Source organism: Lissotriton vulgaris, chromosome 10 (genome assembly GCF_964263255.1).
Source record: "Lissotriton vulgaris chromosome 10, aLisVul1.2, whole genome shotgun sequence".
In the NCBI taxonomy this organism is placed as follows: domain Eukaryota; kingdom Metazoa; phylum Chordata; class Amphibia; order Caudata; family Salamandridae; genus Lissotriton; species Lissotriton vulgaris.
In genome coordinates, this window is record NC_141698.1 from 675,248,698 (window position 1) to 675,265,429 (window position 16,732).

The 16,732-nt window shown below is 46.9% G+C and overlaps 1 protein-coding gene across 3 annotated transcripts in view; it reads left to right on the forward strand.

The window, feature by feature from the left end:
- Positions 1 to 16,732, forward strand: part of ZMYND11 (zinc finger MYND-type containing 11) — a 685,469-nt gene that overhangs the window by 100,441 nt on the left and 568,296 nt on the right. For all 3 annotated transcript variants that reach the window (XM_086941507.1, XM_086941508.1, XM_086941509.1), the window contains exon 3: positions 5,884 to 6,043. In XM_086941507.1, the coding sequence (XP_086797633.1) occupies positions 5,884 to 6,043 (160 nt within the window). The remainder of the gene's footprint in view (positions 1 to 5,883; positions 6,044 to 16,732) is intronic.

Sequence of the window (16,732 nt, forward strand, 5' to 3'; positions counted from 1 at the left end):
ATTTTTCAAACTTTTGGGAATCATTTCTCCCGATCATGTTTGGGGGAATATCACATTGCTCACATTTACGTGTTCGTTGTGTGTTGTTTATGTTGTACAGAAACAAATTATAAGCAATCCCGCCCTCCAGTGGGCAATTAACATTGGACACCACACTCACTGCAAAGTATTTCAGTAAACAATACCACCCACCAGTGGGCAATTGTCCTTGAACAACATATTCCTTACGGAGCATTTAGGTATAAATGTCTTGTTTAATGGGGATTTCAAAGGTGTGAGCAATAATTACCAAGGTATAGGTTGTGAAAAGTGGGGAATTTTCCAAATAAAATTAAAATTAAATTAAAACGTGAGTTTGTGTCTGAAACGGGATTGTCTTTCGGAAATACATGGTTTGAAAAATGTCATTATAGTCATTACAAATGTATGTATAATTCCTCAGATTGGTTCAGGCCATCCGGGGGTCATTGTCCTGAAGTTTAGTATGTGCCTGGACTCTTTCTGCCGCAGAAGTTTCTCTTTGTGACCTCCCCCGTCAGACAGCGCCATTGTCTCCAATCCCCAAAATCGCAATAGTTTCCAGTCCCCATTGTGGTGGGCCTACATGTGTTTTGCAACAGCATTGCTTCTACCTTTGTGTACCGTTGCACGAACGTGTTCCAGGATACGTTTTTTCAATTCACAGATGGTGCTGCCGATGTATCTCAGTTTGCAAGGGCATTCAATCATATACACTGTATATTGGCTGTTGCATGTTATGCATTCTCGGATTTGCCACATCTTTTTGTTGGGCATTGCTGTTTCTGTTGTCGGTTTGGCAATATCACACGCTTTGCAATTGTAGCATTTTACAAAGCCTTTAGTTTTTAGCCACTGTTTCTTCTTTGTTGTTTTTTTAAAATGGCTATGAACCAACTGGTCTTGTAGGTTTTTTGCTCTTCTGTAGGTGATCACTAGATGCTTGCCCATTTTTTGGCCTATGACTGGATCTAATTGCAGGATTTTCCAATTTTTTCTTAGGATTTGATTTATCTTTTTGGATTCTTATATATATATATAATGGGGGAAGAGGGCACTCAGCCCCCTCCTTGGGGTGATTTAGATCTGACCTCATCCCCAGGGCCTGACCAATATCCTAAAGGGGAGGGGGTCGAGCTGCCCCTTTCCCTGTGCCTATTTCTGCCCCTGGACCCTATGCACCCGGGAGCCAACCAACAAAGTGGTGATGCCCTGGATCCCACCCAGGGCATCCACTATCATCGATGGGGACTGCGGGGGAGCCCCTAGAGACCAGCTGGTTCCCCGTTTCCAGTGGGAGCCGGCATTGCTCCGGCCCACAGGCGGTAGCTAAAAATGTTGCTTCCTGCGGGCAGGAGTAATTTTCAGATCTGTTACCCTGCACTGCAGGTAGGAAAACCGATCTGAAGTCCACTAACCGTAGGAGGGAGCATTTTTAAAACTACCGCCAGCTGAGAACAAGCCAAGCGAGAGCAAACTTCAGGTGCGGGCAGGTAGACTGCTATGTCCCGGGGGGAGCACCCGGAGACATAGCAGGAGCTGGCCCTAGGGTGTGGTAGGGGGATCCCAGGGGAACAGATATCCCCCTACTTGGATGTACCCGTCCAGAGTTGCACCTGTGTCTCCATCAGGGACACCAGGGGTTCCTGTGTTTTTTCACTTATCCTCGTTATAGAACATTTTCTCATTTGCCGCGATCCAGGTGGAACTGCACCGGCACACGCGGTCTCGCTGTCTCACAAACCGACAGCCCTGAAGAGTCACATCTGTGACACGGTGTGACGAAACACATGTCGACTGGTTTGTTTCTTTGTACTGCTCAAACTGAAATACAAACTCTTTTCATATGAAAATCTGATGTTGCGCTCCGTTATTTACCAATGGACACTGTTGTAAACAGTAGGTTCTGACTCAGGAACCTCATCATATTTAATACGTATGCACAGGACTTTGATTCATACATTGAAAACTGTTAAGGGAAACTTTACTTCTTCCTCTGAATTTGAATATGTTATTTTCTCTGTAAAGTAAATAGATAGAAATTCTGTATTTCCGTCTGAATATTCTGTTTGTTTATATGCTTGCATTTGTAAACCTGTAGCTGAGCTGCATTGCATTTAATATTGTTGCTGCATTCAGTACGGGGTAGGTGAGATCAGCCCTTCAAATTATTTGGCAATAGAGAGCCACCTCTTGGGATTCCAGAGTTTGAGAATAATCGTGTAACCTGCCACCGGGGACTGCCAACGAACAGGATGGTTTTGGAGGTGGTGATTTTCGACGTCCCATTAGAGCGAGGGAGGAGATAGGTTGTCTTTGTGCAGCTTCCCATCTGGCTACCTGGTACCGCCTCAGTGGATTTTCAGATTATAAAGCCTCTGGGATTTGTGCTGTGCAACAGTTTTATTTTCTGTCCTCGAGTATTTTAAATGGCAGATCTGTAAGCATATTCTGGTGAAAAGCAATACTTGAACTGTTTGTTGATAAATGGTTCCACATTAAGAGATCACTCGATTTGCCAGTTCTGTGAGGAAATGTAGAGTAATATTGTGGTGAACGTCTATACAGAGGGAAATTCAAGTATGTGTGTGAACCTTTGTGCTCATAGTACCAAAAGTCAAAACGACATCTTTTCAGAATCCAGAATACGTTTTTTTGTTAGAAAATTCCCCCAGAATCGTGTCCCTTGAACATAATTTTCCTTCCCTATCACCATCCTGTCAACAGCTAACAAAGGAGAACTTAAAGATCAGACTAAAGCAAGCAAATCTGTTTGTAGGCCTCCTTCCACCCCCTAACGCAGTGCATTGCATCCATATTGCAGCTTCAGTGTAAACAGGAGAAAGACCTCCGGTGAAGCTTTGACAGACTCAAGAAATAATGTTATCATTCCAATCGTTTGTTTTTGGGAAATAATTGGGCATACTTAAAATTGGAATTTGTCAGATGAATAAAATCTGATTTAAGTGAATTATTCAGACACTATCAGTTATGACCTACAATGTTTGCAAAATAATTATTCTGGTGTGAGCTAGTCGTCATTGTGCTAAATGTTATCAATGAAAAATTAAATTATCATTTAGAAATAAGATTGTCATGAATAGAGTTTCATTATTTATTTTGGAGGAGGCTAGCTATCAAGATGTGACATTATTCCTAGTGTTGGGTTAAAGCGACCCGAGCTTGCCACACAAGCATCATTTGAATGGAATATCCTCCCTGTATTTATTCTCTTGTCCCTTCTCCTCAGTCCATTTGCTAGGAGTTGATAAGTACCTGTGATCTGGATGGGGTTGACTGTTTTTAGGATATAGTAAGATCGGAGAATGTCTGACAGTATTTTGTTTGTGTAATAAGTGGAATGTCACAGATATACAAGAACACAGCAGCTGAACAAGACAAATTCCAGCAAATCACAGTATTCGCTATAACATGCATGCAGCATTTCTGTGGGTTGTTGGGTTTCAGCAAACAGAAGGTCTTCTGGTCCATTGTTGAGAAATTCCTTACAAACCGTGTTAACCCTTACAAAGTTACTGTTATGGTAACAGTGTGCCGGCCCTCACTCCTTAAGGGGAACAATGATCGTGGCACTAGACTGAACAACAGGTTGCTCCCATGAGTGATAATATTTTGAGATCAGTGGTAATGCTTGATGAGGTGAAATTCATGTAACAGAGGGTCTTGTTTCCAGGCTGCAGTCCTGATAACTCTCAAATCAGCTCAAGGCAACTTAGTGATTGGAACGTCAATGATGGACCTAGGGATCTGTTCCACCATCTGGTTTTTAATTATATTGTTAAAAAATGTTGAATGTATAAATTGGAAATCTGCAACAAGTTTGCTACTTATTTATTTAGATTGAGCAAATGAAATATAATCCTCTGGTTGAAATTCGTGTAATCAGTATAATAAATTCGATAACCAATGTAGCTCAGTTCAATTTTAAATCTGAAATTGTTCAAGATCGGTTACATTTATTCCATTCACTTCATATGAACAAACGTGGGATGATACTCCTCTAGAAACAAGTATACTTAAATGTGTACTTTCTAGAATGGTCTTTAAGCTCCCAGTGTATTTGATACATAATGATAGAGTAATTCCGTTTTTGGAGCAGCAAATAACTCCTGCTCGTCGTTTCAATGCGCCTGAAACTTAACAGTATCAAAAGGAAAAGAAGGTAGATGAGAAAAGATACATTGATGTTGAAACTGGTGTATATAATATAACTTCATTTGAAATGGATGTTACACCCTGCCCTTTACATCTTTTCCTTTTCACATCCCACCTGTCTTCACTCACTCTTCAGCGGCTTAAGTCGTCATCCTTCTGCAGGAGTTCAGTCACCTTTGGCCAAAGGGGCCGTAGAGTGGTTCCCTAGGGCACAAACAGACAACGGTATGCTCTGTCACTATTTTTGTGCCCAGTAAAGATTGAGGGCTCAAGGCGATATTGGATATTTGACCCCTGAACAGCTTCCTATAAAACAATAAATTCTATATGTTAAATTCTGGCCCAGATAATCTGTCCTGTTGATCTGGGGTATTGGATGGTGCCCTTCAACCTGCAGGACCCAAACTTTCATGTGTCTATCCTGAAGTCCCAAAGACGCTACTTTTGGTTTCTAGAGGGGGATGGACTATTACCATTTTGAGTTTCTGCCTTTCAGCCATACTTCTACCCATTGGGTGTTTACAAAATTGATGCCGGTGGTCACAGTCCATCTTTGCAGGTAAGGAATATACTTTGTCTCTCACCTTGACAACTGGCTATTGAAGGCAAGCTCTTCAGTCAGTCGTAGACCATCTCCAGTCAACAGTCACCTTATTTTCATCCTTGGACTTTTCCATCAACTAACCAAAATCCAATCTCACTCTCCTCAGAGGTTTCCCTTCAAAGGGGCCCACAGCAAGTCTGGGTCAGTCAGTAAATGCTCCTGATCTTTCAGGCTCAATCCTGGTTTCCAGCATGGATTGTTTGAAGGCTTCTCGGACTTCCTGTCTCATGCATCCCTGTGGTCACTCTTGCCCTTTAGCACATGGAGATGTTGCAGTGGAATTTCTGCATTGAGTGGGAAGAAAACGGGGCTGCTTGTTAGACAGTGTCTCTATTTTGAAGGAAACAGCCCAGGTCCTTCTTTGGTAGCAGGTGGACACCAACCTGTCATGTGGCAGGTCATTCTTCGTTCCCCTACATTGTCCTCAGGGAAAACTAGAAATCAGGGTTCTTGACTCCCCAGTATAGTAAAATCTCTGCAGTCCTTCCTCCAATCCATTGCAAGGAGACCGGTTCAGGCCCTGATCGACAACCCAACCATCATGTGATATGGTACCAAGCAGGGTCGCGTGGATTCTTGAACCTTGTGCCCAGAAGCACTCCGCCTTTGGACATGGTTGGGGTATCTCCCTAGTGGCCAATTGTTTGACTGGATTGCACAACGCCAGGGTGAATGAGTTTAGATATCAACTGGCAAACCATGAATGGCATCTTTGTCGTGGCGTGGCACAGGTCTTCATCCTCAAATGGAGCATGCCCTGCCTTTTCATCACCACAAAGAATGACCAGTGTCATGATTACTGTGCACTATAGTTTCCAATTGGTGGACGCATTTTGGTCTTTAGTCGGGACTGAGCTCATGTTTGCCTTTCACCGCTACCTCTCCTGCCATGCTTTATGAAGATGATCAGGGCAGGCCAGGCTCAGATCATCTCCAGCTTGCAACAGTAGAGTGTGGAATATGGTACCACCAGAAAGACCATTATTGAAGGTAAGTAACTTGTTCTCTGCTGCGATTACTGTCCCTGTAGGGATCGTTTTATAGCCTGTGCCAAGCCTCCTATGAGTTTTTTGCTTTCTTGACAGGTATATGACCAGAGTCCATAGTATGCATCCAAAAGAGATCGCACGACAACTAAGCTTAGCAGTGAAGGATGGTCTTATTGTTGAAACTCTTACTGTGGGCTGCAAGGGGTCAAAGGCTGGTATTGAGCAGGAAGGATACTGGTTGCCAGGGGATGAGCTTGTAAGTATTATTTTAAGTTAAATAAAATCACATATCACTAATTATATTGCATCTTTTTCTATGTAGTACCATCTGTAGTGATCCAACCAATATGTAGAAATATATATATATTTAGATGTTTATATATATTTACATATATATATATATATATATATATATATATATATATATATATATGTATACAAATTACTACTAAATGTCAAACGTATTGAACAACTTTAATCTTGAGTTTTTTTGATGTACCTGCATTATTAGTGTGCATTACAAATGTACTGAGGCACAAAGTTGTAGGTTGTTGCACATTTGCAAGGAGTGTTCTTTTAAGGTACAGTGATATGAAGTAACATGCAATTTCAAAACGTTAGACTCTATTGAAAGATTAGATTGGTGGTGATGTTTTTTTGGATTCAATAAGTTGGCTTACAAACTTGATTTGACAGGCTGCTTGAAGTCCCTTTTCCTTATTTCTAGTCTATAGAATTTGTTTTTTTAGTGTCTTATGTGTAAATTTACTTATCTGACTTTATCTCTGGTATTTTAAATATAACAATAATATCGCCCATGTTCTCTGTACCTCAATATTAAACATTGCTTTTCTGTAAAAGTCAAATTCATTTAACCACAGGCTTCATTCATACAATGAAATACCCAATGCAATGTTGTTAACGTTTTAAACACAAATGTTTTATTGTCTATAATATTGACGATATTATTTTTCATGTGTTGGTAAGGGAGATGTCTTTCTCAATTTGAGTGAACACATTTTTCTATATAAATCACTTCTAATTGACAATTTTCAGAAAAGCAGCATTTCACTTGTGAAATATTCCACAGATTAGCTCTCTCTGCACTATTGTTCCACAAGGAAACTTGAAGCAGTTAAAACACTGATCAATCTTCATGTTACTTAGTTTCAACCATTAGGCAGATGTACTGTTTGCGTTGTACTAAATCAACACAGTGATTTTCAATGTACTTTCTTCACCCCTTTTAATGGACTGTTGAAAGAAATGTGAGCCCAATTAAAGCAATTGCATGCAGAATTTATTGTGATTAAATCTGATGGTCTTGCCAGAAGTAGGGAAGCTTGATTATTTTTGTTGCAGGGTTGATATCCCAGGGTTGATTTAGGCAGCTTCTTTCACTAGATGATTATTTTCTTGCATTCTGACTCCTTAATCAAACGTCTACTAGTGAGATGACAATGGAAACCTTTCAAACGGACTACCCCAACAGGATCCAGCACCATTGGCTTATATTAACTGTGCTAATATGCCACTTTCTTTGGTACTGTTCACACCTCTGTTTATTTGCAACCTTTTAAGTAGACCTTCACACCCTTCTTCTTGTGAATTTGTCAACTCACATGCTATCAGTGTCTAAATGTGTGCCAGTTGGAAATGCAAATCTACCATTTTAAGCAACCTTCCATCTCCAGAGTCCCTCTTTCTCAGTCAATGCTATGTATATATGCTGCATTCGGGTACATTTTCCAAATTATCTATTTTTATGTCTATTTTGTTACTCATTGTCGTGATTGGTTTACGCACTAACATGTAGACTCAATGTGAAGCCACCACAGACCCCCTTACCCCCTTCATGGAGCACCTAAACTCTCAACTCCTAACAAACAACAAAACCACAGTCCGATGTGCCCTCGCCAACAGTTCTATGAGACCCCGCCCTCCCTTGTGCAGTGCCATCCCTGACTTCATCGCTCCTATCGCCATTAACTTGAGAACTCCGACACCAACATGGCTGACCTTCTAGAAAGTATAGCCTACCTCGGACTTGAGCAACTGGTCACAGACCCCACCCACATCGCAGGACACACACTCGACCCTATCTTTGCAGCCAACAACAGAGTTGAAGACACCCACACTGAAAGGCTCACCTGGACTGACCACCACTGCTTACACTTCATCTTGGAACCCCTCAACACCCCCACCTTCACTGCCAGCGAAACATGGCACAGCAGGTTCAAGGTATCCGAACAGCTCTGGACCAATGCCCTAAACTCCCACCTACCCACTACCACGGACGACGCAGAACAAGCAGTACACAACTTCACAAAGTGGATCACAGCAAGCGCTGATGAAGTTTCCCTGAGGAAACCTACCAACCCCAAGAAATGAACACGACACCCCTACTGGTTCACGGAAGAACTAAAACCCCAGAAACTTCACTGCAGATAGAATCAATCAATCAATCAACCATTTGTAGAGCGCGCTACATACCCGTGAGGGTCTCAAGGCGCTGGGGAGGGAAGGAGGGGGCCTCTACTGATCGAACAGTCAGGTCTTGAAGTCTCCTGAAGGTCAGCAGGTCTTGGGTCTGTCGTAGGCTCAGTGGGAGGGTGTTTCAGGTCTTGGCGGAGAGCTGGGAGAAGGATCTCCCTCCAGTGGTTGTTCTTCGGATGCGCGGGACGGTGGCAAGTGAGAGGTCAGCGTAGAGTAGCTGGCGGTTGGGGATGTAGAAGGAGAGCCGTCTGTTGAGGTAGGCTGGTCCGGTCTTGTGGAGTGCCTTGTGTGCGTGGATGAGGAGCTTGAAGGTTTCTAAGGTGGGGGTTGATGTGGCCGTGGCGTGGAACATCGAGGATCAGTCGTGCCAAGGCGTTTTGTCTGCGTTGCACTCGTTTGAGGAGCTTGATCGGGGCTCCTGCGTAGAGGGCGTTTCCGTAGTCTAGTCTGCTGCTGACGAGGGCCTGGGTGACTGTTCTTCTTGTATCTGTCGGGATCCACCTGTAGATCCTGCGGATCATGCAGAGGGTATTGAAGCAGGAGGAGGAGACGGCGTTGACTTGCTTGGTCACGGAGTGCATTGAGGCGAGGATGATTCCCAAATTGCATGCGTGGTCGGTGGGTGTCTGGGCTGCCCCCAGTGCCGTCGGCCACCAGGAGTCGTCCCAGGCTGATGGGTTCGAGCCGAGGATGAGGATCTTCGTTTTGTCCGAGTTCAGCTTCAGTCGGCTGATCTTCATCCAGTCGGGTACGGCCTTCATTCCTTCGTGAAGGTTGGCTTTGGCGGTGATGCAGTCCTTGGTGAAGGAGAGGATCAGTTGAGTGTCGTCGGCGTAGGAGAATATGTTGAGGTCATGCTGTCGAGCGACGTGCGCGAGCAGAGCCTGGGGTACGCCGCAGATGAACTTGGAGGCTTTGGATCGGAAAGGGAGGAGGCGGATGCACTGGGTTCTGCCAGAGAGGAAAGAGGTGGTCCATTCCAGGGCTTTGTCTTTAATCCCTACGGCGTGGAGGCGTGCCCGTAGTGTGCGGTGGCAGACTGTGCTGAAGGAGAGATCCAGGAGGATGAGGGCTGGGTCTCACCGTTGTCCAGCATGGTCCTGATGTTGTCAGTGGCGGCGATGAGGGCGGTTTCGGTGCTGTGGTTGCTGCGGAACCCTAACTAGGAAGGGTCCAGAAATCTGTTTTCTTCGAGGTATCGGGTTAGCTGTCTGCTGACGATCTTGAGGTCTCTAGGGTCTGCCTTGGGGTTTTTGAGTAGGGCGTTGATCTCAGTGTGTTTCCAGCTCTCTGGGAAGGTCGCAGTCTCGAGGGAGACATTGATGACGTTGTGCAGGTAGGGTGCAATGGAGCTGCTGGCTTTGTTGAAGATGGGGTGCGGGAATGGGTCTGACGGGGACCCGGAGAGGACTGTGCTCATGGTCTTGACGGTGTCATTGATGCTCACGCTGGCCCAGGCTAGCAGGGGGTCATGGTCGATGGTGTGCGGAGAGTCTTTTGTGTTGCAGTCTGGGTGATGAAGCTGTCGTGGATGCTGTCTGCTTTCTTGCGGTAGAAAAAAGTGGCGAGTGAGTCGCACAGGGCTTGCGACTGCGGGATGTCGTTGTAGCTGGGATTGGAGAGTTCTTTCACAATGTTGAAGAGCTCCTTTCTGTTGTGTGCGTTGTTGTCGAGGCGGTCTTTGAAGGAGGTCCTCTTGGCAGTCCTGATGAGGTGATGGTGGTTGCGGGTGGCGTCCTTGTGGTCTGCGTGGCTGTCCGGAGTCCATTTCTTCTCTAGTTTCCGTCAGGCTCGTTTGGAGGCTAGGAGTTCTGGGTGATCCAGCGTGTGAGGCTGTGGGCAGCATCGTCGGTGTTGGAGCCTTCGGTGGGTGGGCTGAGAGCGAGGTTTGCGTGTAGTTGGTCTTCGGTGATTTTTCTTCAGTAGCGCCGAGGGATCTGTTGGGGTGCGGTGGTGTGTGGTGGGTTTCTGGAAGGAGAAGTGGATGCAACGGTGGTCGGTCCAGAGGAGTTCAGTGGTGTGGCTGAAGAAGACGTGGGGGCAAGCGGAGAAGATGGGGTCAAGCGTGTGGCCGGCGGAGTGGGTAGGTGTTGTGACGAGTTGCCTCAGTCCGAGGTTGGCGAGGTTATCGATCAGGCTTGTCGAGTTGCTGTTGTTGTTGTTCTCAAGGTGAAAGTTCAGGTCTCCGAGGAGGATGTAGTCGGTGGAGGTCAGGGCGTGCGATTTGAAGGAGTCGACGATGGAGTCGCTGAACTGGGGTCGTGGATCTGTAGACTAGGGTGCCCCTGAGGGTGGAGTTGGGGTCTGTGTGAATCTGGGAATGCATGTGTTTGGCGGTGCTGAGAGTGTCCTCAGTGCTGGTCAAGACCCTGATGCTGTTCTTCTGGACAATAGCGATTCCGTTGGTGCGGTCTCTGCCGGTGATCTTGTAGCCGTCTGGGATGGCTATGACGATGTCTGGTGCGGAGGAGCCTTTCATCCACGTCTCTGTCAGGAAGGCAACGCCCGAGGATGATGTGTCGAGCAGGTCCCAGAGCTCGACTGCGTCTTTGCGTGTGGAGCGGGTGTTCAGTTGGATGCATCGGAGGTGGTTGATGTCTTTCTTGGCGGGGTGCTTGGCTGCTCTGAGGCTGGTGTAGCTGCAAGACCGGCAGGTGAAGGGGGCGTGCATGCGTTTCGGGGCGCCCTTGAGCAAGTGTGGGTCCGTCCAGGGTTGAGAGCATGGCATGTGCTGGCATCGTAGTGATGGTGGTCATCGTGGCGGGTACGGGGACCAGGGGTTCTGCCGCATGGCGCAGATATGCGCCGACATGCTTGCCTTAGGCCGTGCAGCAGCCGCCATATATGGGGATGTATATGGGGATGTGGGAGGGAGGAGCAGCTGGAGCTGGGAGACGGGAGGCAGGGACTGCGAAAGGGCAGTGAGGGGGCCGGACCGCAGGGAACGCAGAGGCGGGAACGGGAGCGAGGAGGGCACCAAGGCAGCTGGGCACAATCAAGGGCAGCGAGGGGTAACAGAAGGCAAGAAAACAAGCACAATCAGGGGAGCAGAAGGCAAGAAAACGAGCACAATCAGGGGAGCAGAAGGCAAGAAAACGGGCACAAACAGGAAACGGGAGGTAAGAAAACGGGCACAAATCAGGGGCAGCAAGGTGGAGCAGAAGGCAAGAAAACGAGCACAAATCAGGGGAGCAGAAGGCAAGAAAACGAGCACAATCAGGGAACAGAAGGCAAGACAAGCATTTACAATGCAATGGTTTCGCCTTTGGAAAAGTTAGAGCTATTGGCATTGTTTCAGAAAGTTTAGCTTTCTTGCTTGGTCTACTCTTGCTGTGTTGTGTTTACCATCTCCGGAAAGCGCCGGGAGCCTCTTGGCTGCGGCATCTGCGCGCTATAGAAGCGATAATAACATAACATAACATAACATAACAAATGACAAAATTTGTATTTATGTGTTGGTTTTGAAAACAGATAAATAAATGGCATTGTCATTTACATTGCCATTAGCTTAATCTCTCGCAAATGTGAGACCTACGGACGAGCTCAGCAGACAGCAATTACTACCACACACACACCCCCAGAGCCACAGACACACACCCAGAGCCACACACACACACACACCCAGAGCTAGCCACACACACACACCCAGAGCCACACACACCCACCCAGAGCCACACACACACACACCCAGAGCCGCACACACCCAGAGCCACACACACACCCAGAGCCACACACATACCCAGAGCCACACACATACCCAGAGCCACACACACCCACCCAGAGCCCATGGGTTAGATGTGTTCTGTAGCAGCTTCTATTCGAGTAAGGCTTGTGGCCGCCATACTACGTGTTTTTCCTGCATTGCTTACCTCTGTTCTCCGGGACGTTTGTGGTTCGGAATGGGGTGGTTCAGGGAGTTAAACGGCTGTTGCTGACCTATGTGATAATCTGCAGGCCACAAGTTTAAATCCAGGCACTGTTGAATCCAACCACCACCTGAACTTACATCAGCCCACCAGAGTTCCTCCACTCCATGTCCCTTTCTCTGATCCTCACCCTACATCCGATGTAGCAGATGCAGATGTTGCTGCTTCTCCTACCTAGCAGCGAAGACAAAATGAGCTACCCTTTCATCTGTAGACATCCCATCTCTTCCAGAGTTCCGAAAGTCCCTAAAGACCTGGCCATTCGGCTAACCAACTGGACCCTGCCAGCGCCTGGATACCCTCACGGGTGACGAGTAGCACTCTACAAATCTACCAATTGATTGACCCAGTCTTCCATCGTCAATTATAGCAGCATCTGGCATTAGCAGATATGCAGTATTAAAGCGCTACACAAAAAAAACAAATAATTAGTATTACATTTCCGAACGTAGGGTGGGGTTGCTGCTGGTTTGGGACTGTGTTTTCTGTCAAGGTTCTATCTGCCTCGTGGCTTGCTTTCCGTGTCCCTGGGTTGATATTTCCACCACTCTTGCCCTTGACGGTGCGCTGGGGCCGGATGCGGTGCAGGGGTGGCCATCCGCCCAGGCAGACAGTAGATTTCCGTGCAATGGTTAGGATGTTCATCATAGTTTTTACCACAGAGTGTAGTAAATTCTCACAAAATGGTGTGACATACGTCTCTGTGGCTGCTGTGGATAAGGGATTGTGGCAAAGGCATAAGGAGGACTAAATAGAAATAGCTCAAGACTGAGCAAACACGATGCAACTTCCTTACGTTTGAGTTTTCAACTGATGAACAACATTCTAAGGTCTTAAACAAGCAGTCTTTGGAAGTGAGGGTCATGCCAATAGGGAAGGAAAGAAACCAGCAACCAAGATTGTTACGTTGGAAGACCTGGAGAAAGGCACAGTTGGCACTGACATGTCAGGGTGCTGGAAAAGCTCCTGGTTTGGCTTTTGGCCACTCCGCTTCCTGATTCCAAATATTTAAAAAATGCATGTTCCAGAGCTGCTTTTGGGTGAGAAGTGGTAAAGAACAAGACGAAATAATTTTAGTTGTCAACAGATTGCAAATCTCCCTTAAGAGGCAGTGGTGCCACAAAACCCTTTCCCTCCTGGGTCAGAGCTGGAGATTTTTACTTCTCAGGGTTATCAGAGATGGCCCCCACGGTTCACTGGGGAGTCAGCCTACAAGTTTCAGAGGTTGTGTGGAGGATGCTTGATGTGTCTATATAATGGGGGTTTGAGATAAAAAGCATGAGTGTTTCAGGAGGCCTAATTTCTGGTAGGAAATAGCCCCCTAATCCAGACCTTGCTCCTTTTGCCCCTGAGGGTGCTTTGGGCACAGAGTAAGACGAATCTTTTGGTCTTGCGGCATACAGCACCCTAGGCAGGAAGTATTCATGTGGAAGTTGGCCAAATAAAAGGTTACACCAAGAAAAAAACCCTGTACACACATGATCACTGAGGGCTTCTCCATGGTTGCTATCATCTGTAGAAAGACGCGCAAAGAAACTATAATGAAGATGTGGGGAGAAACACTGAGCAGCTCAGAGCCCTGAGCCTCCTCCTGCAAACAGTCGTGTGTAAAAATGGCTGCGCATGGATGGAGAGGCAGTGACAGAAAGATGTCAAGAGGAGAGGTCAAATAGGACACACCTTATGCTCCCACCAGCCTGAGGGCCGCAGCTTTGCAACACTATTCGGTGTAGTTCGTAGACACCACCACTCCGGTGAACCCCAGAGGTGCCTCACTCCGAGAATCGAGTAAATATGTTTCCTATGCCTGTGCTAACCTAACCCCAGTGTTTTTTGTTTTGTTGTGTTGCTGTGATTGTCACCTCTTATTTCATTTTACTTTATCTGTAACGTGTAAGTTTGTAAATCGCCTCATGTAACGCACTTGATGGTATTGTAAAGCACTCTGACACATTTTGGTAAAGTCCGAGCTTTATTAAATTGCATAAATAAATAAATGGAGGGATTCTGATTGGGCTGCTAGAAGCCACCACAGCGTTGCATGGAAGAGACCCAGGCGAGAAGCAGCCACGTGCAGCTGATATAAACAACATAAATATCTTGAAGCCGTGAGTAAACTGTCGCTTCTAATCAGCAGATGCATGCCCCAAATGAATAACTGCCCTTCTGGGACGCGAATACAGCTCCCAAGGGCGAGGCTGCGTGGAAGTGCTCTGTTATCACAGGCCCGCTCTGCCACAGCCGTGCCCGCCCTCCCCACCGGCTCATCCCTGCAAAGGGAACTCTGCCCAAAGCATGGGGCACACTGGAAGGCAAGGTTTGACTTTCAAAAACCCAAGGAAACGTGCTGCTCCCGCTCGTGGGGACAGACGAGGACGTGCACTCGTGCTGCGATCACTGCACGTGGCAGCGCATTCGTACCACGGCGGCTGAGACACGGACTCGAAGATGCTATCAGCTTTACTTGTTTGTTTCCTTCTTCTTAGAGCTCAGTCCCTCGTGGTGCCATCATGCGGGTACAGCCCAGTGGCGTGACGTAAGAGGATGCTCCTCCCCTTCATAATGCTGCAGTCGCTCATACCTCACAGTATTTCATTGGCCTTCTGTTAAACTGGGGCCCCTGAAAGTTCGGGGTCCCCTGTCGTGTTACAACATGCCCCTCCCTTGTGTCGCAGGGGCTGCAGAACCCGTGTAAGGCCTCTGGCATCCCCATTCTCCAAGCAGCTGGCACCGCAGGCCTCCATCATACACGTGTGTGTGCAGGTAGGGGGGTGCATCTTACTAGGATCTTCGACATGCCGCATTGCACCGCTGGTAGCTTAATGGTGCAGGACACACATTATATTTCAGGTGTTTGGTTACTTTACACATTAATTGAGTAATGACCAGGCCTGTCCGAGTCTTGTAAAGCCATGCACTGATTTACGACACAGTAAATAAGAACAATTCCCAACAGGTGTCAATTGGAAGACAATTTCAACAAGTGTATGCAATATGCATTACAAAAGAAAGAAATTAAGGAGTCACTGCAGTTTTTTGAAAAAAAGGCGGGTATTATTCACCACTTAAAGAGCATGGCGGGTCTGTTGCAAAGTTATACAGTTAAACAGCACTGTACACATCAAATGGGGTGACAACCCGGTGGCACTTGGTGAGGGTGATATATACATAAATATATACAGTGAATAGTGGTGATAGTGCAAGTGCTGGGGTGAAACAGCGTGGTCGGCGCGTAGTGACAATAGGTGAAATATACAGAGTAATGGCTCCAGGGATCAAGTTGTAATCACTTAAAACAAGAATGAGTCAATTTCCGGGAGTACAAAACAAGAAGGGCGCCATAAAATTAAGCTGTGTGGTCGACGGCGTTTCGATCCCCGTCAGTCGGGATCGTCATCAGGACTGGGTTGTCGAGGGAACAGTGATGTCCGCCAATGGCAATTTCATGCGGATGGAGGGGCTGGTGTGTGAGATCCAATGCTGAATAGCGATTTGGAAGGCTTGAGGCAGCGGGGGTGATCGGCGTCTGAATAAATCAGGACGTCGGGTCGGCTAACGCGAAGGGCAGCTTCAGTGCCTTCACCCACACCAGCTCACCTTTTGGAACCCCCTCACTAAAAAAAGGAAATAGCGACCATCATGAGATCCATCCACTCTGGAGCCTCTGCAGACCCTGCCATCAACATACTTTCAATCTCAGCAATCAACTCATCAGCAGAGCACTCACCAAGGTCCTCAACACCTCGATCACCACAGCCCACTTCCCCCAAAATTAAAAAAACATCTGACATGAAGCCTTTGCTGAAGAAGTCCTCAACGGACCCAAGAAACCTCAAGAACTACTGTCCCATCTCTTTGCTCCCCTTCCCATCCAAGGTCATCAAGAAGTCAAACACCTCCAGCTTACCAGACATCTGTAGAATCGCGACCTCCTGGACCCCTCCCAATCTAGCTTGAGAAGAAATCACAGCGACAAGACGGCTCTAATCGCAGCCGCAGATGACATCCGAATGCTGCTAGACCAGGGAGTAACAGTTGCCCTCATCCTACTCGAGATCTCAGCAGCTTTCAACACACCATATCCCACCACACACTGATCAACAACCTCCACCAGATCAGAATCCAAGGAGCAGCCCTCAAGTGGATCGCAGACCTCACAGGAAGAATGCAGAAAATCATCCATCTCCCTAAGAACATCACCTGCGGGGTGACTCAAGGATCATCCCTCAGCCCACTCCTCTTTAAAACATACATGACCCCCCTGGCCAACATCATCAACAGCCACGGACTCCACATCATCTTCTACGCCGACGACACCCAACTCATCCTCTCTCTGACTAACAGTTCAACGTCCATCAAAGACAGATTCCATAGATGCATGAAATGTGTTGCTGACTGGATGAACAGCAACCATCTCAAACTCGGAGATTTTCTGGATGTGTGGTTGTCTGTATGTCGGGGCACAACAGCTTCTTGTAATCATGTAACTTGGTGCTATCCTGCCTGTTGAGAATCAGCGGGCT